The 26,824-nt window shown below is 42.5% G+C and overlaps 2 protein-coding genes across 13 annotated transcripts in view; both read left to right on the plus strand.

Annotated features, from left to right (window-relative positions):
- Positions 1-26,824, plus strand: part of LOC132582157 (protocadherin beta-16-like) — a 214,724-nt gene that overhangs the window by 84,564 nt on the left and 103,336 nt on the right. Inside the window, exon 1 of one of the 12 annotated variants that reach the window (XM_060253638.1) lies at positions 5,786-8,348. The exons of 10 other annotated variants lie outside the window; for them this stretch is intronic. In XM_060253638.1, the coding sequence (XP_060109621.1) occupies positions 5,931-8,348 (2,418 nt within the window). In that variant the 5' untranslated portion in view covers positions 5,786-5,930. Of the gene's footprint in view, positions 1-5,785; positions 8,349-9,652; positions 12,131-26,824 lie in introns of those variants that run through there. One more of the 12 variants, XM_060253647.1, reaches the window with a different exon arrangement.
- On the plus strand, positions 22,680-25,128 carry LOC132582777 (protocadherin beta-16-like). The gene has a single exon (XM_060254494.1). It carries the CDS (start codon positions 22,690-22,692, stop codon positions 25,126-25,128), a length of 2,439 nt encoding a protein of 812 aa, XP_060110477.1. The 5' UTR covers positions 22,680-22,689.

Raw genomic sequence — 26,824 nt, forward strand, 5'->3', positions numbered from 1 at the left:
GAGGCAGGTGGGGCTGAGAGAGTTCTAAGAACCAGCACCAGGATTTTTCCTGGACCTCCTAGTGAGTTTTGATTTCTTTTCTTAAGCTAGATCTGCAGCTGAATGGTTCTGATCCGCTTTAAAGGGTTCCTCAGGTTAGCAGTATTCTATGTAATCTATTATTTTAAAACCTATTTCTGTCTTTTTATCAGAAGGATAAAATATGTGATACAATAAATATCTGCTACCCTTTGATCCCATCTAGATCAGTGTAAGATTCCTAGTTTATTTTTCAGTACAGTTCATATATTAAAGCTTAAACACTCCAGTTTTTCTAAACTGCTGTTCAAAATTCAAGCTAAATTCCTTTATCACTTCTACTACATTTACAAACAAATCCCATTGGGCCTCTTTTCCTTAAAACTACACGATCTATATAAGGCATCTTATCCATCTTGCCTGAATGATAATTACTTGTATATATATTTCCTCTAATATGACCTGTATTATCAAAATTAATGTACATATATTTAAAATGTAGTGTCTATATATAAGAGGAGGTTAAGCTTTTTCATAGGAGCTTTACAGTGTGTAATACTATAAATTAAATCTATCTCATTTCTAAATCACTGACCAAATCCAAATATGAATAAAGCCTTATTTCTGAAATTCTACTCAATCCTATCAAATGCCTTCTTGGTATCTGCAAAGTAGAATTTCTTGATAATATTGAAATTGACAAAATTAGTCTCAGCAGATCAAGCTGTTATTTAAATAAAAATAGAAGTAGTTCATATTTCCCCTTAACCCAATTCTGAAATTATGTATATTGAGATTATTTTGAATCAATTGTTATGTATTTCTTATTTTTCATTCCTAATAAAATGTGAAGAGGGACTGAGAGAAGATTGGGAACAGGCAATTGGGCAAGTGTACACTGGGGGAAAGTACTTTTGGATTCTTGTGAAAATAGACTGGAAATAGATACTGTATAGAAATAGGTGGCACTTAGAAATGGGTAGGGATAGAGGCATGCAGAGGAGGAAGTATGTGCTAGAAATAGCAACAAAAATGCTGGAATAGGTGTATATTTGGGGAGGGTTGAAAGATGCATGAAGTGTTTTAGTACTGAAGATATGGAGTGGGGCTGCTGTTTTTTTGCCCAAGGTTGCTGCAGAGATACATACAGCGGGAAAAAGACGTGTGATGCTCAAAAGCTGTACTTTTCAAATGCAACAACTTGCCACCCAAAATTTAGCCACAGTCTTAGTAATAACAGCTTAGTACAGCAATCTGAGTCTGTCTGCCCAGGCATCTCTTTTATAAGAGGTTGAATTAATATATTTTGAACCTCATTGTACCACTTACATCTAAGCATCATATGTTCGATGGTTTCTGTCTCCCCAGACTCACATTTACAAAGTCTCTGTGCAAAGGGAGCTCTTCTGAATCTGCCCTCAAGGTCTGCAGAGAAGAGAGCCTCACATCTAGCTAGTGTGAAGGCTTTTCTATATTTATTTACATCAAGGTGTGTTAGATATGCCATTGGGACCGAACGATGTCTAATTTGATTAGGCACTCTGAATATGGGATATCTATTGAGATCTGCTTGTCTCTCTATGTCCATTATTCTCTGTTTGAGAAATAGCTTGGCCTGATCCCAGCTCATGGCTCGAATTGCCTGGGGGGTTCTCAAATTGGTCCAAAGCATCTTTTACACCACTGTTTGACTTATTATGATAATAACAGACTGACTGAGAAGTCCATTGAGCAGGTCAAATCTTCTAAATATCTGGGAATCAGTTTTAATTATTGGGAGTTGGGCTTTCCACTGAAATTATTCCACCAACCTGGCTAAGAATAGCACTGCTGCTATTACTCGTTTCTCCTACCTGAGAGGCAATAGGTATGTTCCTATGGCTTTAAAAGCCTTTAATGCCAAATCTAGCCCACAACTCCTTTATGAAGTTCCTATTTGGATTAGTTCAATTAATCCCTCTATTGAGGGTTTACAGTCTTTCTTTTTACAAAAAAATCCTTGGCCTTCCCAATCATGTACCATATACTGCAATCTGCCTTGTAACTGGCCAGATGCTGTTAGAAACTTGGGCCTGGCTGTTGACTTTCAAATTTTGACTCCACCTTTTGTTTAATTCCAATTTAAACTCTTTTACCTTCATGATTTTCAGTGGTTGGAAATAGTTTAAAAAATTGGCTCTATAGGCATCTCTTTGAACTCGTTATATTTATCTTCTGCTCCAGCAGTGTTACAAGTAATTAAATGTAGGCTTCTATATAATCAAAGTACAGCACCTGATTGAGATAATCAAAGCTCCAGCACCTGATTGAGGCAGCTAGGAAAACTTGCTCTCCATTACACCTGGGCTTATCTCTGATTCCCAGACAGCTAGCTACTTATTTCTGCTCTTTAACTTATCCCCAGCAAAGAAGAGCATTTATGCTGGCTAGATTTAATGTACTGCCATTGGCTATTTTCAGTGGAAGGAGCCAAAAAATTCCTTATGAATTAAGGCAATGCCTTTGTAATCTGTAAACCATTGAATCTGTCTCTCATGTTTTATTAGATTGTCCATTTACGCTTAATTACGAGAACAATTTTTAAATCTCCTTCTCTGTACAAGAGGTGGTTTGTCTGATTGTGCCAAGGTTCAGTGGTTACTCTCTAGTCATAATTCTTCACTAACTGCTAATGTTGCTTACTTTCTCCAGTTTGCAATTCAAACTAGGGAAGCCATTATATGATGTATTTGATGTATTCTGTCCATTTCTTGTACTGTTTTTATAGTAGCTTATATCTTTTGACATGCCAATAAAGGTTCTCTGTCTGTCTGTCTGTCCAGAGGAATCAATAAAAGTAAAGAGGGCCACAAGAAAGGGTACCCACTAATCAATATGTTCTTTAAAAAATTCAGGTGGTAATCTATCTGGCCCAGGAGCCTTGCCTAATTTCAGTTGTGTAAAATAAAATTTTGTTTCCTTTGGGGAGACAGGTGGCCATTGGGGCAGACCCTTAAAGGCAGTAGATGCAATTGTTGATGAGGTAAAGTCATTAAATAATTGCTTAAAATAGATGGACCATTCACTATAAGGTATTGGAGGGTCTGATTGATGAAAGGGACTTTGTTTCTTTACTGAGACCAGTGGCCAAAATAAGGAATTTTTTCAGTTTGGTAGCTGAAATTAATTTGGACCATAGCAAATTAGTACAATATTTCCTTTTGGGGGGTATTCCCACCTATTGATATCCTACATGAAGTGATTCCCAAGATAAGGGCAGACGGAACATCATGCATCCTTCTAGCAGACTTTTGGCCCAGGGGTCATGGTTCCCAGTGCTGTGGAAACTAGCCAGGGGGCATTACATGACACTAGCACCAAAGTGAGATCTCCTCCACATAGGACATGTCTGTCACCTATAGGTAGAGTTGCTACATCTAACTATGTGGATGATCATAAAGTGAAACAGGTTATAATAACAACCTGAACAACAAGAAGGTCATACAGTTATAAATATAAAAGATTAATACACTGGAGTAAGGAACAAAGTTATGACCCACAGTCATGAAGTCTGAATAAGATATTGGATTATCTACTGAATTTACAAGAAGGAAGTCTGTTGAACTCATCCATTAAGGTTCACCTGGCAGCCATTTTGGCTTTTCAAATTCCAGTAAAGGGACAATCATTTTTTTCTTCAGTCAAGAGTCCAAGAAGTTCCTTAAAGGTCTATTTCATAGAATCATAGAGTTGGAAGGCACCTCCAAGGTCATCTAGCCCAACTCCCTGCACAATGCAGGAAATTCAGAAATGCCTCCCTGCCCCACATCCCCATTGACACTTGCTCTGTTCCCAGAAGATAGCAAAAAACCCACCAACCCTCCAGGATCTCTGGCCAAACGGGCCTGGAGAAAAATTGCTGCCTTGCCCCAAAGTGCTGAACAGCATTCCCTGGGTGTGTAAGAAAGGGTCATGAGAACTAAGCACTCTTCCTGCCCTCCCTGTCATGATCTGCCAAAGTTAACAGAATCAGCATTGCTGTCAGATGGCCATCTAGATGCTGCTTAAAACCCTCCGAAGAAGGAGAGCCCACCACCTCCTGAGGAAGCCTATTTCAGGAACCGCTCTGTCAGGAAGTTCTTCCTAATGTTTAGCTAACAATTATTTTGATTTAATTTCAACCCACTAGTTCTGTTCGACCCTTTTGGGGCAAAAGCAAACAACTCTGCAAACTTTTTAACATGTTCCCACCTATTGTACTCCTAGTTCCACCCCCTCTATATTCATCAAGCAAGCACTTGTGGACTTCAGAAGCAAAGCTGCAATGGGGAAGGCTGTGTTACAAATGATATTCCATTGATCAGCCCACACCCTCCTCCAGGTGAAGGTGAGCTCACAATTCCCCCATGTGGGATTTCACAGAAGCCAAAAAGGATTGCACTTATCTGTAACCACTGTTCATCAAGTGGTCTTCTGTGCAGGCACACATCCATCCCTCCTTTCCCCACTGTGGGCTGCTGAATGATCAGGGACCTCATCATGATGATGAAGGAAACTGAGGAAGGGAGTTCTTGCCCTGCCTCTGTCACGTTACCCTTTGGACAGGAAAAGGAATCCCTGGAGACAGAGGGGAGGAGGAGCACTCCAAAGCCTAGGAGCTTCTTTTAAAAGCTTGGACACTTCGCTCCATGGCCAGATTGTAATCATGCAGTCCCATGCGTGGCTGCACAAAAGGCCGCTCGATGAACAGTGGTTACAGGTAAGTGAAACCCTTTTTTTTTTTAACTCTCATACAGAGGGAACTCAGACCCTTTTATGAATGCACATCTATGCCACATAGATGAATGCACAGTAAAATGAATTAATGGGAAAAGGGGAAAAAATGTCCCACCTACTTTCCAGTCATATGTCTTTCAATATCCAGCGATGCTCCCTTTGTACTCCTATTTTACAAAGAGGGCACAGCCATTTCCAGTTCTCTTCCCCATCTGAAGTTTGTTTTTATAGTTTTACTGACTTTCTAAGGGTTAAGACTACGTGCGTGTGTCTATATTTCTATACACTCATACATTTGTAACTTTATTTATACTCTGACTTTCTCTCCCAACGGAAACCCAAAGCAGCATACATTGTTCTTTTTACTTCCATTTTATCCTCATTAAAAACTGTGAGGTAACATAGGCTGTACCTGGCCCAGGGTCACCCAGCAGGCTTCCACGGTAAAGCAGCAGGGATTTGAACCTGACTTCCCTAGACCCGAGGCTGAACTCTAACTACACCACGCTGGCTCTCACAATATTTATCGCTTGCAGCTCTTCTTTAGGAAACAGTCAAGGTGGCCCATAAGAAATAAAAACAAAGCCAGTTAACAGAGACAATTTCCTATTTGAATACCAAAGAATATATAAAGAGCATTGTGAACCATAGAAACAGGATGGAAAGCTAAAATCAAAACAATCAACTAAATGTGGGCATCCAGAAAAAAAATCAATAGTCTTTGATGTGTTATCCAGGTTTTCTATACATAAAATTTGTCTGTTTTTACTTCTCAGACATGGGCATAAGTATTGTGCAATAAAACCATTGCAGTCTCTTATTCCAGAGGAATGTTCCTTGCTAATTAATTAAGTTGAACAATTTGGAAAATGTGCAGTTGCTGTATTTTTCTTCAAGCACTAGATGGTGCTGTTGGCCAACACAGCACAAATTGTCAAACAGTAAACTCTCCTTGGAAGAACTGTGGCCATTAGACAAAGCAGTATCATGGAAGCAGGCGCCGGCTCTGCATTTCAAGATAACAGTCAGAAATGTTAGGTGGAAAAAGCAGTGGAATCAATCTCTGACAATAAGAAGACCAAAGAAAAGAAAAGGAACCAGGTGCTCTACAAAGAGCTCCCTTGTGTTTCACTTCTGCTTTGGGAAAAGCTGCAAGGATGCAAAAGAGCTACCATATCAGGCAAGTCTGGTCTTTTTCTTTGTATTTCTGCCTTGCTATTGCAGTGTGTGAGTCTTTCCACTATTCTGTGCCTGAAGAAAAGAAAAGTGGGTCTCTGGTTGCTAATTTGCTAAAGGATTTAAAATTGAACGTCAAGGAGCTGTCTGCTCGTAGGGTCCAGCTGGTTTCTGAAGGCACCAGGCAATATTTCCAGCTGGATCCACACTCTGGGAATTTGATATTACAAGACAGAATAGATAGAGAGGCTCTGTGTGGTCAGAAGGATCCTTGCATCTTGTTCTCAGAGATTGTGCTGGAAAATCCATTGCAAGTGCACAGAATTGAAGTTCAAATAGAGGATGTGAATGATAATTCCCCCCAATTCTCTAAAAAGGATTTCCTTTTTAAAATACCTGAGCAGACTCCCCTGAATACCCGGTTCTTTTTGGAGATAGCTCAAGATCAGGACAAATGGGAAAATGCTGTTCAGAGCTATACACTTAGTCCAAATGACCATTTTAGGCTGGATGTGCAAAGTCGCAGTGATGGGAAAAAATATGCAGAATTAGTACTGGAGAAACAGTTGGACCGTGAAGAGAATGCACAACTTTTCCTGATTCTATCTGCTGTTGATGGAGGGACCCCAAAGAGAACAGGCACAGCAAACATTATTGTTGAAGTTCTAGACAATAATGATAATGTCCCTCAGTTTCATCAATCTCTGTACAAAGTGAAACTCACAGAAAACACTCCAAAAAACACACTTGTGACTAAAGTTGTAGCAGTTGACCAGGATTTGGGTTCCTATGGGGACATCACTTATTCCTTTAGCCAAGTGCCAGAAAATGTGCTCAAAGCATTCGATTTAAACAAACAGACCGGGGAACTTAACGTTGCTGGAGCCATTGATTATGAAGAGGAGAGAAGTTATGAGATAAGCATCAAAGCCACGGATGGAGGGGGGCTCTCTACCTACTGCAAAGTCATAGTAGAGGTTGAGGACATGAATGACAATGCCCCAGAGGTGACTGTAACATCGCTCACAAGCCCCTTACCAGAAGATTCTCCCCCAGATACAGTGGTGGCCCTCTTTCGTGTCACAGATCAAGATTCAGGAGAAAATGGCAGAACTGCCTGCACCACTGACGCAAATTTGCCCTTCGTGTTAAAATTGTCCGTGAATAGCTATTACCAGCTGCTGACCCGGCAGTCTCTAGACAGAGAAAAAGCCTCTGAGTACAACGTCACTATCACAGCCACAGACAGGGGTTCACCTAGGCTCATTTCAACAAGAATAATTAATGTTCAGATCTCAGATATCAATGACAATGCTCCAGTATTTGAGAAATCAACATATGAGATGCAGTTATGGGAAAACAACATTCCGGGGCTGCTGATAGCGTTGGTCCGAGCCAGGGACCTGGACACAGGGCGGAATGCCAAAGTAATGTATTCTGTTTTGCCTGGGAAGGTCAGCAATCAACCTGTGTCCTCTTACGTCTCCATCAACTCTGAAACTGGGAATCTGTATGCCATCCGATCAGTAGACTATGAGCAGGTGAAAGATTTCCATGTGACTGTGAGAGCTGTGGACAGTGGTTCTCCTCCCCTGTATTCCCAAGTTATGGTCCGAGTTGTCGTCATGGATGAAAATGATAATGCCCCATTCTTCCTCTACCCTCTCCAGAATGGCTCTTCTCCATCCAGTGACCTGGTTCCCAGGGGTGCGGAGGCTGGCTACCTGGTCACCAAGGTGGTGGCAGTGGACAGAGATTCCGGTCAGAACTCTTGGCTTTCTTATGAGCTCCTGAAGGCCACAGAACCGGGTCTCTTCAGTGTGGGGGCCCAGAATGGAGAAATGAAAACCATCAGGCCAATTAACAAACGAGATGCCTTCAAACAGAAACTCATCATTAGAGTCAGAGATAATGGGCACCCTCCCCAGTCCACCTCTGCAACACTAAGCATTCTGCTAGTGGATGGCTTCTCTGACCCTTATATGAAAATGGTGGATATTCCGAAGGATGAAGTGGTGGAAGAGAAAGACCATACCCTGACTATGTATCTGGTCATATGCTTGGCTACCATCTCCTTCATTTTCCTTCTTTCTGTGGTGGTGTTTGTTGCCATCAAGATTCAGAAAAAGAGGAAGTTCATAGAGAGCTCTGCCCTGAATTTCCCAGTGGAGCCAAATTTCTCAGAGAACTGTGGAGCTGCTGATGCTGGATCCCTTTCCCGGGCTTACAACTATGAGGTGTGCTTAGCTGGTGGGTCTCTGAACAGCGAGTTCAGGTTTCTGCGGCCTCTCTTCCCTGTGTTTTCTGTGGAGCCTGCTCAGTCCCAGGGAGTTCAAGGGATTTCTCCTGGATCCCAAGAAGTGTCCGGTCATCAAGAAGAAGGTCAACTTATGAGTCAGGTGAGAATAATTAAGTTAATATAAAATTATTGTTGAATGAATCCTGCTAGCCTCAAATCAGATACATATTTGATTTTTGAACTTTACTGAGTCACTAGCAATTGTAGAACATTTTTCTCTTTGCACCCAAATTAATCCTCTTCCAGTCTGTCTGCTCTTGTGCATTTGTTTGAACATGCAAAAAACACATAAAAAGATAAAGGTAGTCCCCCGTGCAAGAACCAGTCGGACACATACTTCATATGAAACAATATACCTGAGGCATTAGTGTAAATGCAAATGTAATATTGAATGGGTTACTGTTTGATTCCATGATTCTCAAACAACGGGTTACCATGATACAGTGGGTCAGTTTTGTCCACAGGTAGGTCACAATGTTAGAAAGAAAGAAGCAGGATGAAGTTAACAGACGTGAAGCTGCCTTATACTGAACCAGATCTTTGGTTTATCAGAATCAGTCTTGTTTACTCAGATTGTCAGTGGCTCTCCAGGATCTCAGGCAGAGGTCTTGCATATAACTTCCTACCTTTTCCTTTTAACTCTAGATGATGGGATTGAACCTGGGTCCTTCTGCATGCCTAGTCATTTCCCTTCTCAATAGAAGAGAAGATGCTGTAAACAGATGTAATTTCTTTCCTTTAAGGACATACAAGGAGCCCTGCTGGATCAGACAAGTGGTCTATTTAGTACTGTGTCACACAGTGGCCAACCAGTTTACTGTCTTTGAATGCTGAGGTTCAATTTAGTCACTATGGCTAGTAGCCACTGATAGACCTATTTTCCATAAATCTAGCTAATCTCCTTTAAAGCTGTTTAGAGCTGTGGCCCTCTCTTCCCATTCAAAATGACACACTCTGCCCTTGTGCTTTATTTTCCTGCAGAACTTTGTTTCTTCAAGCAAGGCAGTAGAAGCCACTGCACACATTACATTTTTAGGTGTACTTGTAATAATTTTATGAGTGTTGCTAAAAATAAAAATGGAGTTTGGCATTTGCATATTTATAAAATTGAGTTCGGCATTTGCATATTTATAAAATTTAGATGTGGACCCCCCCCAAAAATGAGAAATAACAGTTTAATAAACAACACGCAATTCTTTTGGCTTTTTCCTGCTTGGACCACAAGATGGCAGTATTAGCAAACAGATGAGTTGCAACTAGCATTGAGAAAGAATCAGATATTCTAGCAGCAGACAGACAGACCCAGAAGCCAGAGGGGAGATGCAATGGAAGACTGAAGGAAGGAAAGCAATGAACACAGCATATCAAGATTAATTTTTTTCTAATAGTGTCAGTTGACTCTGGAGAGAACCTAGCTGCTTAATGTTTTGAAACTCATAAATATCTGACCTGGGAGAGGCTGGCACCATGGACAATAGTTTCAGGATAAGAAAAGGTCTGTACCTTTTGTTCTTGCTGTCTCTGTCTGGAGTGGTGTGTGTCTCATTTCACTATTCTTTGCCTGAAGAGAAGAAAAGTGGGTCTCTGGTGGCTAATGTGCTGAAGGATTTGAAACTGGGACCAGGGGAGCTGTCTTCTCGCAGAGCCCAGCTGGTTTCCAAAAGCCATAAGCAATATTTCCAACTGGATACCCATTCTGGGAATCTCTTTGTAAATGAAAAGATAGACAGAGAAGCTTTGTGTGGTGAGATGGATTCTTGCTTGCTGTTGTCTGAAATTGTGCTCCAAAGCCCTTTAAAAATCTACAAGGTGGAGATAGAGATTAAAGACGTTAATGACAACTCTCCTGAATTCTCCAAAACTGAATTTAATCTTGAAATTCCTGAGCATGTTCCCACAAATACTCGATTCCCCTTGGAATCTGCCCAAGATGCAGACTTGGGCAAAAACAGTATCCAGAACTACACACTCAGTCCCAATGGGCATTTCAGGCTGGATGTACAAAGTGATGAATTGGGGAGCAAATACGTAGACCTTGTTCTGGAGAAGTCACTAGACAGGGAAGAGAAGGCTCTCTTTGGGCTGACTCTCACAGCTGTTGATGGAGGCATGCCACATAGAACAGGGACACTTGCAATAAACATTAATGTTCTGGACATCAATGACAATTTCCCTCAGTTTACACAACCTGAATACAAGGTGAAACTAAAGGAAAACAGTCCTCGTGGTACTCTGATTTCTAAAGTAGAAGCCAGAGATTTGGATTTGGGTTCAAATGCCCAGATATCCTATTCCTTCCATCGGGTGCCTGAGAAAATAAGCAGCTTGTTCCACTTGAATGAAAACTCTGGTGAAATCACTGTTTGGGGACAAATTGATTACGAAAAAGAGACCAGCTATAGTATGAACATCAAAGCAACAGATGGAGGGGGCCTTTCAGGCCATTGCAAGGTCTTTGTAGAGATTGAGGATGAGAACGACAATGCACCTGAGATATCGGTCATAAGTGTCACCAGCCCATTAGCGGAAGACTCTCCCCTAGATACGCTGGTTGTGCTCTTCAGTGTCACAGACCGAGACTCTGGAGACAATGGGAGGACCTCTTGCTCTGTGGAGATGAACTTGCCCTTTCTGTTAAAAAACACTGTGAATAACTATTATCAACTGGTGACCCAGAGCCCACTGGACAGAGAAAAAGTTCCTGAGTATAACATCACCATCACAGCTGCTGATCGGGGCTTTCCCAGGCTGATTTCCACCAAAATGATTAGTGTTGAGATCTCAGATATCAATGACAACTCTCCAGTGTTTGAGAAGGCCAAATATGAAATGCAAGTGTGGGAAAACAATATTCCAGGCCTGCTGATTGGTTCGGTCCATGCTGTTGATCTGGACGTGGAGCAGAATGCCAAGGTGGCCTATTCTCTTGTGCCTGGAAATGCCAGTGGTGCTTCTGCAGCCTCTTATGTTTCCATCAACTCAGAGACTGGGAATCTGTATGTCCTGCGATCTCTGGATTATGAGCAGATCAAGGAATTCCAAGTGACAGTGAGGGCTTCAGATGGGGGTTCTCCTCCACAGAGCTCAGAAGTTGTTGTTCGAATTGTTATCCTGGATGAAAATGATAATGCTCCCTTCTTCCTCTACCCACTTCAGAACAGCACCTCCCCCTGCAATGAGCTGGTTCCCAAGTCAGTGGAGGCCGGTTACCTGGTTGCCAAGGTGGTGGCTGTGGATGGGGATTCAGGTCAGAACTCTTGGCTGTCCTATGAATTGCTGAAGGCCACAGATCCTGGCCTTTTCAGCATAGGAGCCCAGAATGGGGAAGTGAAGACCAGGAGACCACTGACAGAGCGAGATACAAACAAGCAGAGGCTGATCATCCTGGTGAGAGACAACGGTCACCCTCCCCAGACCAGCACAGCAACCCTGAATATACTTCCTGTGGATGGCTTTTCAGATCCTTATCTAAATATTGCAAGTGTCAGTCAGGAAGCCAGTGAAGAAGATGGCTCCTTGACTATGTACCTGGTGATCTGCTTGGCTGCAGTGTCCTTTGTGTTCCTGATCTGCATCATTGTGTTTGTTGTCATCAAAATATACAAGAAAGAGTCCAGTTTTATCACTGCCCTTCCTCAGTTCCCACCTGCCTTGCCTGAGATCCCAGAAACTGGTGTTGATTCTCAGAGTGGATCCCTTTCCCGGACTTACCAATATGATGTTTGCCTAACTGGTGGATCTCTAAGCAGCGATTTCAGATTCCTTAGACCTCTCATTCCTGTTTTCTCTCTGGGGGACCCGAACATTTCTGAGAATCACAGGATTTCTTCTGTCTCTCAAGATACACCTGAGCAGGTTGAAGGCCAAAAACTAAGAGAACAGGTAAATACATAGGTGTTTTAATTCCTTATATGATAAAGATGTTTCAGAATGATTGTATATCATTTTTGTTAAATTGTCAGTTGTATTTAATTATTTCTTCTTTTTCTGAATATGTTCCCTGTACAGTAGCTAGATAGCTCCTGGCTACTTTCCTGTTTTCCCCTCTTGCATCTTCTTTCCCATATTCAGTTTTACCAATTCCCTTTCTCTTTGACTTCATTGGTCAATGTCAGCACGTAAATATTCTGCTCCTGAATAGTGCGGGTTTTCCCTCAGCCTGCCACAATACTGTACATGGCTCATCCTTTGTCAGCCTAATGTATATCCAGTCTCTATGCTTCTTGACCTTTCCTTTTTCCTTCCATCTTTTATTTCAGCTCTGCCTTCAAGCCTTTTTGGCCTAGTCCAGGATTTTCCTTGTGCTTTGTCCGCACTAAAGGTGGCTTTGTATGCTAATTGTAGTTCCTCCATGTTTTAGCGTGCGCCAGATTATTCTCAAGTGAGCTTTTAAATTTGTAATAGAATGTTGGATAATGTACCCTTGAAAAAGCCTGCTATGTGAAACACGGACCTCAAGCTAGTGGGAGTGTTGAGCTGAGCTAAGTGCGAATTGAGAGTTCACCAAAATTATGCAGAAAGGATTTTTCTACTAGTAAATGTTACTCCTCGGAGACCAATTGGAGAGAACAATATATTATTATGAATAACAGGTCGCGAAGCAGCATCCTACCATTAACTGGTCTCAGTGTCAAATTGGATATCTGTGCTTATCCCAATTTGGAATATTATTCTTTTGTGTGATTCTGTATGTTAAGATTTGTATTTTTTCAGTGCATTCTCTATTTGTTGTTATAGAAAAAAAATTGTATAACGGTTTTTGCCCAGTTGCTTGGTTTTTTTCCATTGAAATGGGTCAAGGGCAGATGTCTCACCCAAACATTCATGGAATTGTTCTGCTTCCACTTTTTCAACCAGTTTATCTTAGCATGGATCCAGCATTGCCCTTAACTCTCAAAGAAGACTATTCAATAGCTTCACAACCATGGTCAACCAAACCACAGAAAGATTTAGATTTTGTTCTTTCCTTTATCTTCCACAGGGATAGAAGGACCTGTTAAGACTGATGGATCCTGATGACATCTAGCTTCAAGGGATTTGCCAAGTGGTTTGGCTGGCAGTCCTGTTGAAGCCCTAATTAATCTCTGATATCGGAAGATGACCCCCCGCCCCGCAGATATGATTGCTCCTAAACACCATGTCTTTTGCTGCTAAGAACCCATTGAACTTCAAAAGCTGGAGACGTGAAATGATAGGGATGGTGGCTAGAGCACCATTTGGAAAACATTTAGGCCAAATTCAACTGATTGCTGGCTACAGCCTATGCTAGAGCATACTCTGCAGCAATGACACTAGTGAAGAAATAGGACTATTGTGCTACCATTACCTCTACCCACTGACATTGAGTGGACATTTCTTCAGTAACTATGTGGTTAGCCAGGATGAGTTAGGAAAACTCCAGAAGCCTCTCATATCTGTTCTAAATAAGATGCCACAAAGGTTACAATGGTGTTGCCAGTTATTCCAACAGATACTGACTGTCCTCTTTTGTTGGGTACTTTTCAGTTTGTGCAACCTGAAAGTGGCTGTGCAGACTCAGAAGCAACTTGACTCTATGGAATTCAACAATCAGATGTTCAAGTGTCACCTGAGAGACTAGATAAAGTTTTTTTTCCCAAGGAAGCAAGGGGGAAGAGTGTACAGAGATGAGACTGATAGCCAGTGATGGGGTAAGAGGTTAGCAACCTGCATGCCTTAAAAGGTTAAGGGTTCAGATGCCTGACCATCAGCAACTGAGCATTAGGGCTCTGACACCTGCGGCCATGATCATAGGACAATTTTTTAACCATGTGGGCAGGATACTTTGGAAAGTTCCTTAAAATTAATCACCCCAAAAAGAAAGAAATTTTTAAAATCTCAAAATATAACACCAATGATGCCAAGTTTGCAGGTAAACATCTATAAAGTTTCACAATATCTAAATATATGGCCATATGCAATTGTCATCTATATGGAGAGCCGGTTTGGTGTAGTGGTTAAGTGTGCGGACTCTTATCTGGGAGAACCGGGTTTGATTCCCCACGCCTCCACTTGCACCTGCTGGCATGGCCTTGGGTCAGCCATAGCTCTGGCAGAGGTTGTCCTTGAAAGGGCAGCTGCTGGGAGAGCCCTCTCCAGCCCCACCCACCTCACAGGGTGTCTGTTGTGGGGGAGGGAGGTAAAGGAGATTGTGAGCCGCTCTTAGACTCTTCGGAGTGGAGGGCGGGATATAAATCCAATATCTTCATCTACCTCACAGGGTGTCTGTTGTGGGGGAGGAAGGGAAAGGAGATTGTAGGCCACTCTGAGACTCTTCGGAGTGGAGGGCGGGATATAAATCCAATATCTTCATCTACCTCACAGGGTGTCTGTTGTGGGGGAAGAAGGTAAAAGGAGATTGTGAGCCACTCTGAGACTCTTTGGAGTGGAGGGCAGGATATAAATCCAATATCATCATCTTCTTCTTCTTCTTATATGCCATTCAAAGTTCATAAAGTTGTAAAGTCCTCAATTCATTGGATTACTGGAGGTGGGCATTTATCTTTCCAGTGTTATGATATAAGTCTTTTAGCAACAATAAGGGCATGGAAGGTCCATTTCTTTTTACCATCAGTCTCCAGAAGACAGGCAATTAGTTTAGAAGTACATAAGCATCCTTAGATTGATGAATATTCTAAGTCAAAATTGATTTGAGTAATTACTTTATTTTTTTCGGGCTGTTGAAATCAGCCAAAATGGGTCTAATTACTTGGACAGTTAGGGATACTAATACCTGATTAAGGGAGACAATGCTCTGCAGGAGCTGTTGTGTGACATGGCATATAGTGCCTCACAACTCAGGCATTTTCTAGAGTGAAATTGATTATCTACATTCTCATCAGTTTGTCTTTCAGCCTGATTTCGAAACTGAAGCAGCCGTGGTTCCTTCCAAGTTTAAATGCCAGCACCAGGATTTTCCCTGGATCTCTTAGTTACCTTTGAGGCTTTCGATTTCTTTTCTTAAACTAGATCTGCAGTTGTATGGTTCTGATCCGCTTTAAAGGATTAATCATATTAGAGGTATTCTATGTAATCTATTTTTAAAAACCTGTTTCTGTCTTTTTAATCAGAAAGATAAAATATCTGATACCCTAAATATATGATACTCTTTGATCTCATCTAGATCACTGTAAGATTTCTATTTTATTTTTCAGTTCATTTCGTATATTAAGGCTTAAACACTCCAGTTTGTCTAAACTGCTACTCAAAATTCAAGCCAAATTCCTTTATCACTTCTACTACACTCACAATAAATCCCATTGGGCCTCTTTTCCTGAAAACTACATCATCTGTATAAAGCATCTTATTAATCTTGCCTGAATGATAATTGCTTGTATATTTGCTCTAATATGATCTGTATTATCAAAATTTATGTACATATATTAAAAATGCTGTGTGTCAATATAAGAGGAAGTTAAGTTTTTTCATAGGAGCATTACAGTGGGTAACATTACAAATTAAATCTATCTCATTCCTGCATCACTGACCAAATCTAAATATAAATAAAACCTTTTTTTCAGAAATTCCACTCAATCCTATCAAATGCCTTCTTGGTATCTGCAAAATAGAATTTCTTGATAGTATTGGGATACACTTAAAATTAGGCTCAGCAGACCAAGCTGTTATTTGAATAAAAATAGAAGTAGCTCGTTTTTCCCCTTAACTCAATTCACGAATTATGTATATTGAGATTATTTGGAATTATTTGTTATGCATTTATTATATATTGTTATTCATTTCTAATAACATGTGAAGGGGGGCTGAGAGAAGATTGGGAACAGGCATTGGGGCAAGTGGTTTTGGATTCTTCTTTTGAAAAAAGGCTGGAAAGAGATAACATATAGGAATAGATGGCACTTGGAAAACGGTAGGGATAGAGGCAGGCAGAGTAGGGAGTATGTTCTAGAAATAGCAACAGAAATGCTGGAATAGGTGTATATCTGGGAAAGGTTCAAAGTTGCATGAAGTGTTTTAGTACTGAAGATATGGAGTGGGGCTGCTGCTTCTTTGCCCAAGGTTGCCGCAGAGATACATACAGCGGGGAAAAAAGACATGTGTGATGCTCAAAAGCAAGGTTTGGGGAAAGGGGTAGTGGTAATTCTTTTGCATATATTTTGTCTTGGAATGGGGACATTAGGATATTCAGGGTCTGTGGGTGCATAGATAGTTGAGTAGAAATTATTCCAATAGAATACTCTTCTGTGATTTTTAACTGCATTTCAGTTAATAGTTGCATTTTATATGGACTGATCTTAAGGGTTTTTTAAAAACTTTATTTATTCCTTGCCTTTCTTCTCAGTGGTGATCCAAAGTGGCTTATATTATTCTCCTCTTCTTATCCAGGCTCTGCCCCCAAATCTCCAGGAGTTTCCCAACATGGATCTGTCAACCCTACTCTCCCACCTGCTAGTGGCTGGGGTGGTGGTGGCGGCAGAGTCCCACAATGAAGCAGCATGAGTGAAAGCTTCCTTACCATGAATGGGCATAGCATAGTCACTTCCACAGAGAGACACTAACAACCTGACAGTGATTTAGTTCAGTGAATAAAACCATAACTTTTCTGGCTATTGGTCATGGCCCACTACTAAATATGGGTCAGACACCAAAATTAACGTTTGCATTCATTTGGAGGATATTTTCAAGCTGGACTAATTTTATTTACCTAATTTAGGTCTTTTCATTTATTTTGTTTTTTAAAATAAATGTATTTTTTAAATATTGGATTTATATCCCGCCCTCCAAGTTGCGCATTAGTTTGAGATTTTTATTGTGCCTGGTTTTCATTTCCATTTATTTCAATGCAAAACATATTTCGAATTTCAAGTTTTACTGTCTCAACTATCCAGCAGACATGAAGTTTGTCAGTCTAACGTATATCCAGGCTCTCTGCTTCTTGACCTCTCCTTTTTCCTTCCATCTTTTATTTCAACCCTGCCTTCAAGCCTTTTTTGGCCTAGTCCAGGATTTTCCTTGTGCTTTGTCCCCACCAAAGGTGGCTTTGTATGCTAATTGTAGTTCCTCCATGCCCCCCAAGAAACACTTTTCATTTATTTTCATTAAAAGTCCTCCTTTCTCACTGGGATTCACAGCAGTGTACAGGTATAATAGTAGTTAGAAAGCAGTCGATTCTTCAGGCAAGAACACTGGGTTGCAAACAATTTGTTTGAGCGGGTGCCAGATTATTCTCAAGTGAGCTTTTAAATTTGTAATAGAATGTTGGGTGATCTACCCTTGAAAAAGCCTGCTATGTGAAACATGGACCTCAAGCTAGTGGGAGTGTTGAGCTGAGCTAAGTGCGAGTTGAGAGCTCACCATTTATTTCAATGCAAAACATAGTTCTAATTTCAAGTTTTACTGTCTCAACTATCCAGCAGACATGAAGTTCACCCACACCCAGAATAGCTTCTGTGCCAAATTTCAGGCAGTGAGTGGAAAATATTTCCGTTTTCTTGGCAATTTCTGTCTTGCAGAGCAGGCAGATTAGCGTTTCCCCCTGAATCCTGAAGTCTGTTTGTGTGGCTTGCCAGTTCTAGGCTGGGTTGTATCTGGAGACTTTTTGGTTGGGAGGGTGGGGTTTGGAAAGGGAAGGGACCTCAGTAGGATGTAATAACATAGAATCCATCCTCTAAAGCAGCCATTTTCTCCATGGGAGCTGATCTTGGTCATCAGAAGATTCAATGGCAGTTCCAGTCCTCATTGGAGGAAATTATCCATTCCAAGAGTTATTATAAGATCCGTTGTAATGATGGTCCAGGTCTGATAATCTTGATAAGGGAATCCCCATGGGGGTCCAATCTCATTATATTAGTTTATAGACTGACTATTATTCAGGGGCTGGGGCATGCATTGTTTAGGATTAAGCATGAAAGGAAAATTGACTAAGAGGCAATCTGCATCTCACATTAATTTATTGGAATTGAGAGCAGTCAAACTTGCTCTTGCTTCTTTTGCAGAGATCGTCTGAGGAAAACATATCCTAATAGAAATAGACAGGAAAGGAAAGGTCCCCTGTGCAAGCACCAGTCATTTCCAACTCTGGGGTGACGTTGGTTTCACAACGTTTTCACAGCACTTTTTACGGGGTGGTTTGCCATTGCCTTCCCCAGTCATCTACACTTCCCCCCCAGCAAACTGGGTACTCATTTTACTGACCTCGGAAGGATGGAAGGCTGAGTCAACCTCGAGCTGGCTACCTGAAAACCCAGCTACTTGCCGGGGATTGAACTCAGGTTGTGAGCAGAGCTTAGGACTGCAGTACTGCAGCTTTAACACTCTGTGCCACGGTGAACATCACTACAAAATTCTGCTTGAACAAACAGGGAGGCACAAGATTCCTCTGACTGTGCAGAGAGACCACCTTTATATGGCAATAGGCAATAAGGCATATGATCCAGTTGTCAGCTGTTCATATAGCAAGTTTAAGCAACGCAGTGGCAGACAGCTTAAGCAGGGCCACAAGGGCCATACACCCCTGAGGTAGCCAATCCTTCAAGAGTTTACAGTAAGCCCTGTAATAAGAGCTCTGTAAGCTGCAGTACTGCAGTCGGAGCCCTCTGCTCGCGACCTGAGTTCAATCCTAGCGGAAGCTGGTTGAGGTAGCCGGCTCCAGGTTGACTCAGCCTCCTATCCTTCCGAAGTCGGTCAAATGAGTACCCAGCTTGCTGTGGGGAAAGTGTAGATGACTGGGGAAGGCAATGGCAAACCACCCCGTAAAAAGTCTGCTATGAAAATGTTGTGAAAGCAACATCACATCTTGGAGGATTGGCTACATAAGAGGGGTGTTGACTAATATGCAAAGGAGTTCCTGCTACAAAAAAGCCCTGCCTATTGGTATCCTACATAAAATGATTCCCAAGATAAGGGCAGACAGAACATCCTGCATATTATTAACACTCTTTTGGCCCAGGAGGACATGGTTGCTGTGGAAACTAGCCAGGGGGCGTTACATGACGCTGCCCCAAAATTGAGATCTTCTCTGCATAGAACCTGCATAGAACCCACAGTTAGAGTTATTACATCTAACCATGTGTATGATTATACAGTAGAAGAGTTTTCACAAAAAGTGAAACAAGCTATAATAGCAGCATAAAAACCCATAACAAGAAGGTCATACAGTTATAAATGGAAAAGCTTCATACACTGGAAAAAGAAATAAGGTTGAGACCCACAGGCTGAATAAGATACTGGATTATCTATTGCACTTACAAGAAAAAAGTCAGTTGAACTCATCCAGTAAGGTTCACCTGGTAGCTATTTTGGCTTTTCATATTCCAGTAAAGAGACAATCATTTTTTTCCTTTGGTCAAGAGTTCAAGAAGTCCCTTAAAGTTCTATTTCATAGACCTCCAGGGTCATCTAGTCCAGTCCCCTGTGCAATGCAGGAAATTCACAAATACCTCCCCACACCACACTCCAGTGACACTTGCTCCATGCCCAGAAGATAGCAAGAAAAACCAAATCACCATCCAGGATCCCTGGCAAAACTGGCCTGGAGAAAAATTGCTACCTGACCTCAAAGTAGTGATCAGCAGTTCCCTGGGCATGTAAGAAAGGGCCATGAGAACTAAGCACTGACACAACCCTTCCTGCCCTGCTTCTCATGGTCTGCCTAAATTCACAGAATCAGCATTGCTGTCAGATGGCCATCTAGCCTCTGTTTAAAAACCATGAAAGAAGGAGAGTCCACCACTTCCCAAGGAAGCCTGTTCCACTGAGGAACCGCTCTGTCAGGAAGTTCTTCCTAATGTTTAGATAAAGACTCTTTTGATTTAATTTTAACCTGCTGGTTCTGATCTGCCCTTCTGGGGCAACAGAAAACAACTCCACAACCATTTAACATGTTCCCACTATACCCTCAGTTTTACTCTTATATTTGTCAAGCACTATTTGAAGGATGTGGATTCCAGAAGCAAAGCTGCAATGGGAAAGGCTGTGTTACAGACAATATTCCATTGATCAGACACACCCTCCTCCAGGGGAAGGCAAGCTCCCTATACTCTCATGTGAGATTGCACAGAAGCCACAAAGATGAAAACAGGGTTCCACTTATCTGTAACCACTGTTCATCAAGTGGACTTCTGTGCAGGCACACATCTCTTCCTCCCTTTCCTGCTGTGGGTTGCCAAATGAGCTGGGGCCTCTTCATGACGGTGAAGGAAACTGAAGAAGGAAGGACTTGTCCTATGTGATCCTTTGGGCAGGAAAGGGGATTCCTGGAGATAGAGGGGAGGGGGAGCACTCCAAAGCCTAGGAGCTTCTTTTAATAGCTTGGGCGCTCCTCACAACTGGCCTGTAATAATGCAGTGCCATGTCAGCCTGGTTTTTAGCCCTATATGGCCTAGGACCTGCCTACCTGAAGGACCGTATCTCCCCGCATGTTCCCCAGAGAGTACTGAGATCGGGAACTCAAAGTCTCCTAGTTATCCCCGGGCCAAAGGAAGCCCGCTTAAAATCGACAAGGGACCGGGCCTTTTCTATTATGGCCCCCTCCTGGTGGAACCAGCTGCCGGAAGAGGTGAGGGCCCTGCGGGACCTCGCCCAGTTCCGCAGGGCCTGTAAGACAACCCTCTTCCGGCTAGCCTATGACTAGCTGGTACAAGAAACTGAGCGTAGTTATACTGGATGTCTGCTGCCCCTAATGTTTTTAATGTTTTAAATGTTCTAACTGTTTTAAATGGTTTAATGTGTTAAATGATTTAATGTTTATATTTAAATGTTTTATGTTTAACGCCTATTTATGTTAGATTCCCGTGTTGTAAGCCGCCCTGAGCCACTTGTTGGGAAGGGCGGGATAGAAGTCATAAAATAAATAAATAAATAATAAATAAAAAACCACTCGATGAGCAGTGGTTACAGGTAAGTGAAACCCTGTTTTAACTCTCATATAGAGGGATCTCAGACCCTTCCTCATCAGAAATGTATCATGATTTATGTGGTCTGATCCTGTCATTCATCAGCAGGGGATTGGATTCAATTTGGTCTATTATAAATATGGAATGCAGGAATATAAGCCAAAATTGGGTTAATACATTTATAAATGCACATCTGTGCTACATATAGACGAATGTGATGAATGCATAGCAAAACAAATGAATGGACAAAAGGGGGGGAATGTTCTACCCACTTTCCAGACCTGCGTCTTCATGGATATCCAGCGCTGCTCCCTCGGTACTCTTGCACAAACGGCACACAGCTATTTACAATCCTCTTCCCAATCTAGAGTTTGTTTTCATAATATAAATATTTTACTGATCTTTTTAAAGAGAAGACTCTGTGTGTGTGTCTATTATGAGCCAATATGTGTACTTACCTTTCTGACCTCTGAAGAAGACCAATTTCGGTTGAAACAGGTCAAGTTGAATGGGTTCCCCTTGAGGTTTTATGATTTGACATAGGGTAGAGGCTTATGATGGGCCCTGAAATGGTGTAGCTTTCAACAATAAATACGTGTATGTTGATTGATGATTTTTTTTACGCTTAGTTTTTAATGTTCGGCCCTTTAATTGCATATTAACCTTTTAGGTTTCTTACTGTGTGTCTATATAGTCATACATTTGTAACTTTATTCATACCCTGACTTTCTCACCCAAAGGGGACTCAAAGCAGCATACGTTGTTCTCTTTACTTCCATTTCATCATACAAACTGTGAGGTAGCATAGGCTGAAACTGGCCCAGGGTCACGGATAAAGGAGCAGGGATTTGAACCAAACTTCCCCAGATCTGAGACTGACACTCTAACTACACCATGCTGGCTCTCACAGTATTTATAGCTTGCAGCTCCTCTTTAAGAAACCGTCAAGGTGACTCATAGGAAATAATACAAAGTCGAATAAAATATTAAGCCAGTTAAGAGAGGCATCTTCCTATTAAAATAGCAAAGAAAATGTAAGCAACATTGTGAACCATGGAAACAGGATGGAAAGCTAAAATCAAAGCAAACTATTACTAGAAATTTAACAGCAGGGATCAAAAAAATAATTGTGGGCATCCAGAAGAAAAATATCAATAGACTTTGAAGTGTAATCGAGGTTTTCTATACATAATATTTTTATTTTATCCCCTAAGATATGGATGTAAGCATTATGCAATAAAACCTATTGCAACCTCTTATGCCATAGGAATGTTCTGTGCTAATGAGAATGATTTGGAGTACGTGCAGCTGCTGTATTTTTCTTCAAGCACAAGGTGGTGCTGTTGGCCAACAAAGCACAAATTGTCAAACAGTAAACTGTCCTTGGAAGAACTGTGGTGGTTAGACAAAGCAGTAACAAGGAAACGGACAGTAGCTCTGCATTGCAAGATAACAGTCAGAAACATAGGGAGAAAAAAGCAGTGGACTCAATCTGCAGAGATAAGAAGACCAAGGAAAGAAGGGGAACCTGGTGCTATACAAAGGATCCCTGCTTTGGAAAAAGCTGCAAGGATGCAAAAGAGCCACCATAACAGGCAAGTCTGGTCCTTTTATATGTACTTCTGCCTTGCTATTGTGGTGTGTGAGTCTTTCCACTATTCAGTCCCTGAGGAAAAGAAAAGTGGGTCTCTAGTTGCAAATGTGCTAAAGGATTTAAAAGTGGATGTAAAGGAGCTGTCTGCTCGTAGGGCCCAGCTCATTTCTGAAGGCACCAGGCAATATTTCCAGCTGGATCCACACTCTGGGAATGTGATATTGCAGGACAGAATAGATAGAGAGGCTCTGTGTGGTCAGAAGGATCCTTGCATCTTGTTCTCAGAGATTGTGCTGGAAAATCCATTGCAAGTGCACAGAATTGAAGTTCAAATAGAGGATGTGAATGATAATTCCCCCCAATTCTCTAAAAATGAATTTCTTTTTGAAATACCTGAGCAGACTCCCCTGAATACCCGGTTCCTTTTGGAGAAAGCTGAAGATCAGGACAAAGGGGAAAATGCTGTTCAGAACTATACGCTTAGCCCAAATGACCATTTTAGACTGGATGTGCAAAGTCGCAGTGATGGGAGCAAATATCCAGAATTAGTACTGGAGAAGCAGTTGGACCGTGAAGAGAACGCACGGCTTTTCCTGATTCTGTCTGCTGTTGATGGAGGGACCCCAAAGAGAACAGGCACAGCAAATATAGTCATTCATGTTTTGGATGCCAATGATAATGTCCCTCAGTTTCAGCAATCTCTGTATGAAGTGAAACTAACAGAAAATGCTCCCAAAAACACACTTCTGACTAAAGTTGTAGCAGTTGACCAGGATTTGGGTTCCTATGGGGACATCACTTATTCCTTTAGCCAGGTGCCAGAAAATGTGCTCAAAGCATTCAATTTAAACAAACAGACCGGGGAACTTAACGTTGCTGGAGCCATTGATTATGAAGAGGAGAGAAGTTATGAGATAAGCATCAAAGCCACGGATGGAGGGGGGCTCTCTGCTTACTGCAAAGTCATGGTGGAGGTTGAGGACAGGAATGACAATCCCCCAGAGGTGACCCTCACATCCCTCACTAGCCCCTTACCAGAAGATTCTCCACCAAATACTGTTGTGGCCCTTTTCCGTGTAACAGACCGAGACTCTGGAGATAGTGGCAGAACTGCCTGCACCACTGACACAAATTTGCCCTTCATGTTAAAATTGTCCGTGAATAGCTATTACCAGCTGCTGACTCAGCAGTCTCTAGATAGAGAAAAAGCATCAGAGTATAACATCAGCATCACAGCTACAGACAGGGGTTCACCTAGGCTCATTTCAACAAGAATAATTAATGTTCAGATCTCAGATGTCAATGACAATGCTCCAGTATTTGAGAAGTCAACATATGAAATGCAGTTATGGGAAAACAACATTCCGGGGCTGCTGATAGGGTTGGTCCGAGCCAGGGACCTGGACACAGAGCGGAATGCCAAAGTAATGTATTCTGTTTTGCCTGGGAAGGTCAGCAATCAACCTTTGTCCTCTTATGTCTCCATCAATTCTGAAACCGGGAATCTCTATGCCATCCGATCTCTGGACTATGAGCAGGTGAAAGATTTCCATGTGACTGTAAGAGCTGTGGACAGCGGTTCTCCTCCCCTGAGTTCCCAAGTTATGGTCCGAGTTGTCGTCATGGATGAAAATGATAACACCCCGTTCATCCTCTACCCTCTTCAGAATGGCTCTTCCCCATCCAATGACCTGGTTCCCAGGGGGGCGGAGGCTGGTTACCTGGTCACCAAGGTGGTGGCAGTGGACAGAGATTCCGGTCAGAACTCTTGGCTTTCCTATGAGCTCCTGAAGGCCACAGAACCGGGTCTGTTCAGTGTGGGGGCCCAGAATGGAGAAGTGAAAACCATGAGACCAATTAACAAACGAGACTCTTTCAAACAGAAACTTATCATTGGAGTCAGAGACAATGGGCACCCTCCCCAGTCCACCTCTGCAACACTAAGCATTCTGCTAGTGGATGGCTTTTCTGACCCTTATATGAAAATGGTGGATATTCCAAAGGAGGATGTGGTGGAGGAGAAAGACCATACCCTGACTATGTATCTGGTCATATGTTTGGCTGCCATCTCCTTCATTTTCCTGCTTTCTGTGGTGGTGGTTGTTGCCATCAAGATTCATAAAAGGAGGAAGTTCATAGAGAGTTCTGCCCTGAATTTCCCAGTGGGACCAGATTTCCCAGAGAACTGTGGAGCTGCTGATGCTGGATCCCTTTCCCGGGCTTACAAGTATGAGGTGTGCTTAGCTGGTGGGTCTCTGAACAGCGAGTTCAGGTTTCTGCGGCCTCTCTTCCCTGTGTTTTCTATGGAGCCTGCTCAGTCCCAAGGAGTTCAAGGAATTTCTCCTGGTTCCCAAGAAGTGTCCGGTCATCAAGAAGGTCAGCTTATGAGTCAGGTGAGAATAATTAAGTTAATATAAAATTATTATGGAATGAATCCTGTTAGCCTCAAATCAGATAAATATTTGATTTTTGAACTTTAACGAGTTACTAGAAATGGTAGAATGTGTTACTCCTTGCCCCCCAAATCAATCCTCTTCTAGTCTGTCTGCTCTTGGTACATCCGTTTGAACATGTAAAAACACATGCTTCGTATGAAATTGGAACCATGTATGAAACAATATACCTGAGGCATTAGTGTAAATGAAAGTGTAATAGTGAATGAATTACTGTTTGATTCCATGATTCTCAAACCATGGGTTATTATGATTAAATGGGTCAATTTTGTCCATAGATAAGTTGCAGAGTCAGAAAGGAAGAAGGTTAGCAAACATGAGGCTGCCTTATACTGAATCAGACTCTTGGTCTAGCAGAGTCAGTCTTGTTTACTCAGACTGACAGTGGCTCTTCAGGGTCAAAGGCAGAGAACCTTCCTACCTTTTTCTTTTAACTGTAGGTGATGGGGGGGGGGTGCGGGAGTGGGGGGGCTCCCTCTGGGTATCCTACCCCCCCCAGGGAAAGTGTATGCGCAATACATAGCCTCTCCTCTCCCGGTGTAGTGAACGCCGCGTGGTCACTGTCTGGCTATGCCTGGCAGATGGTCACTGCAATGGCCTCTCCTGCATTACTGCATCCGTAGCAACACCTTCTCGCTGGTCCCCCCCGTTTTTCACAGAGTTTGCTACGTCATGGTGTGACCGAATTGTCCGGCGGTATAACCGGATGGGCAGGCTGGGCCCACCAACCTCGCCAGCCTAAGAGAAGGAAAACTCTAACATCAAACCCGGGCAGATAGAGCTCGTTAATGTAACACCTACCACCTGGAGGACTCGCTGCCGGCGTCCCGGCTTACTGGGCCATGGCAGATGACCCCCAGGTGAAAGGGTGGAGCCAGTACCGCGCACACTGCGCTTCACCTAAAAAATTCCTCTGCGCAGGCCTGAAGGGCATATCCACATACACAACCCACAACGCATCAAGTCCTGCAGCAATGGGCAAGGGGCGAAACGGCAGGTGGAAGGTGCCACTGGAAGCCGCAATCCCGATCCTGCATGTAGGCGGTTCAGGGTATTGGTCGCCTGATGCTAACCCGGAGACGAAAGCATTTTTCGGCAGCACCCTGAACGACCAAGCAGCCTTATCTAGGGACAGCACTGCTTGCTCCACACGGAGAGGGGCCTAGAAAAGGTGGCCTAAACAAAGCTCGTCTCCTCCACCCCAGTTGGCTAGCCGCGGTCAACGGGCATCCTTACTTGCGGTCAAAAAATAACAACAAAGAAAAGGCATGCACCTGCCTCACAAAGTGTGCAAAGACTAAAGCTTGCGTGTTGGAACATCAGAACCATGCTTGACACAGTAGACAGTGGTCGCCCTGAACGACGCTCTGCTCTAGTTGCCCACGAACTTCTCAGGTTGAATATCGACATAGCAGCTCTCAGTGAGGTCTGTTTCCCTGAGGAAGGTAGTCTTCAAGAACACGGTGCTGGCTATACCCTCTACTGGTCGGGTAAGTCAAAGGCTGAGAGCCGCCTTTCTGGCGTTGGCTTCATGGTCAGGAACTCCATTGCCTCCAAACTCGAAAACCTTCCAACAGGTCACTCAGATCGCATCATGTCCATGCGCCTCCCACTTCAAAACAAGCAGCATGCAACACTCTTCAGTGTGTATGCCCCAACC

Source organism: Heteronotia binoei, chromosome 14 (genome assembly GCF_032191835.1).
Source record: "Heteronotia binoei isolate CCM8104 ecotype False Entrance Well chromosome 14, APGP_CSIRO_Hbin_v1, whole genome shotgun sequence".
Lineage (NCBI taxonomy): Eukaryota > Metazoa > Chordata > Lepidosauria > Squamata > Gekkonidae > Heteronotia > Heteronotia binoei.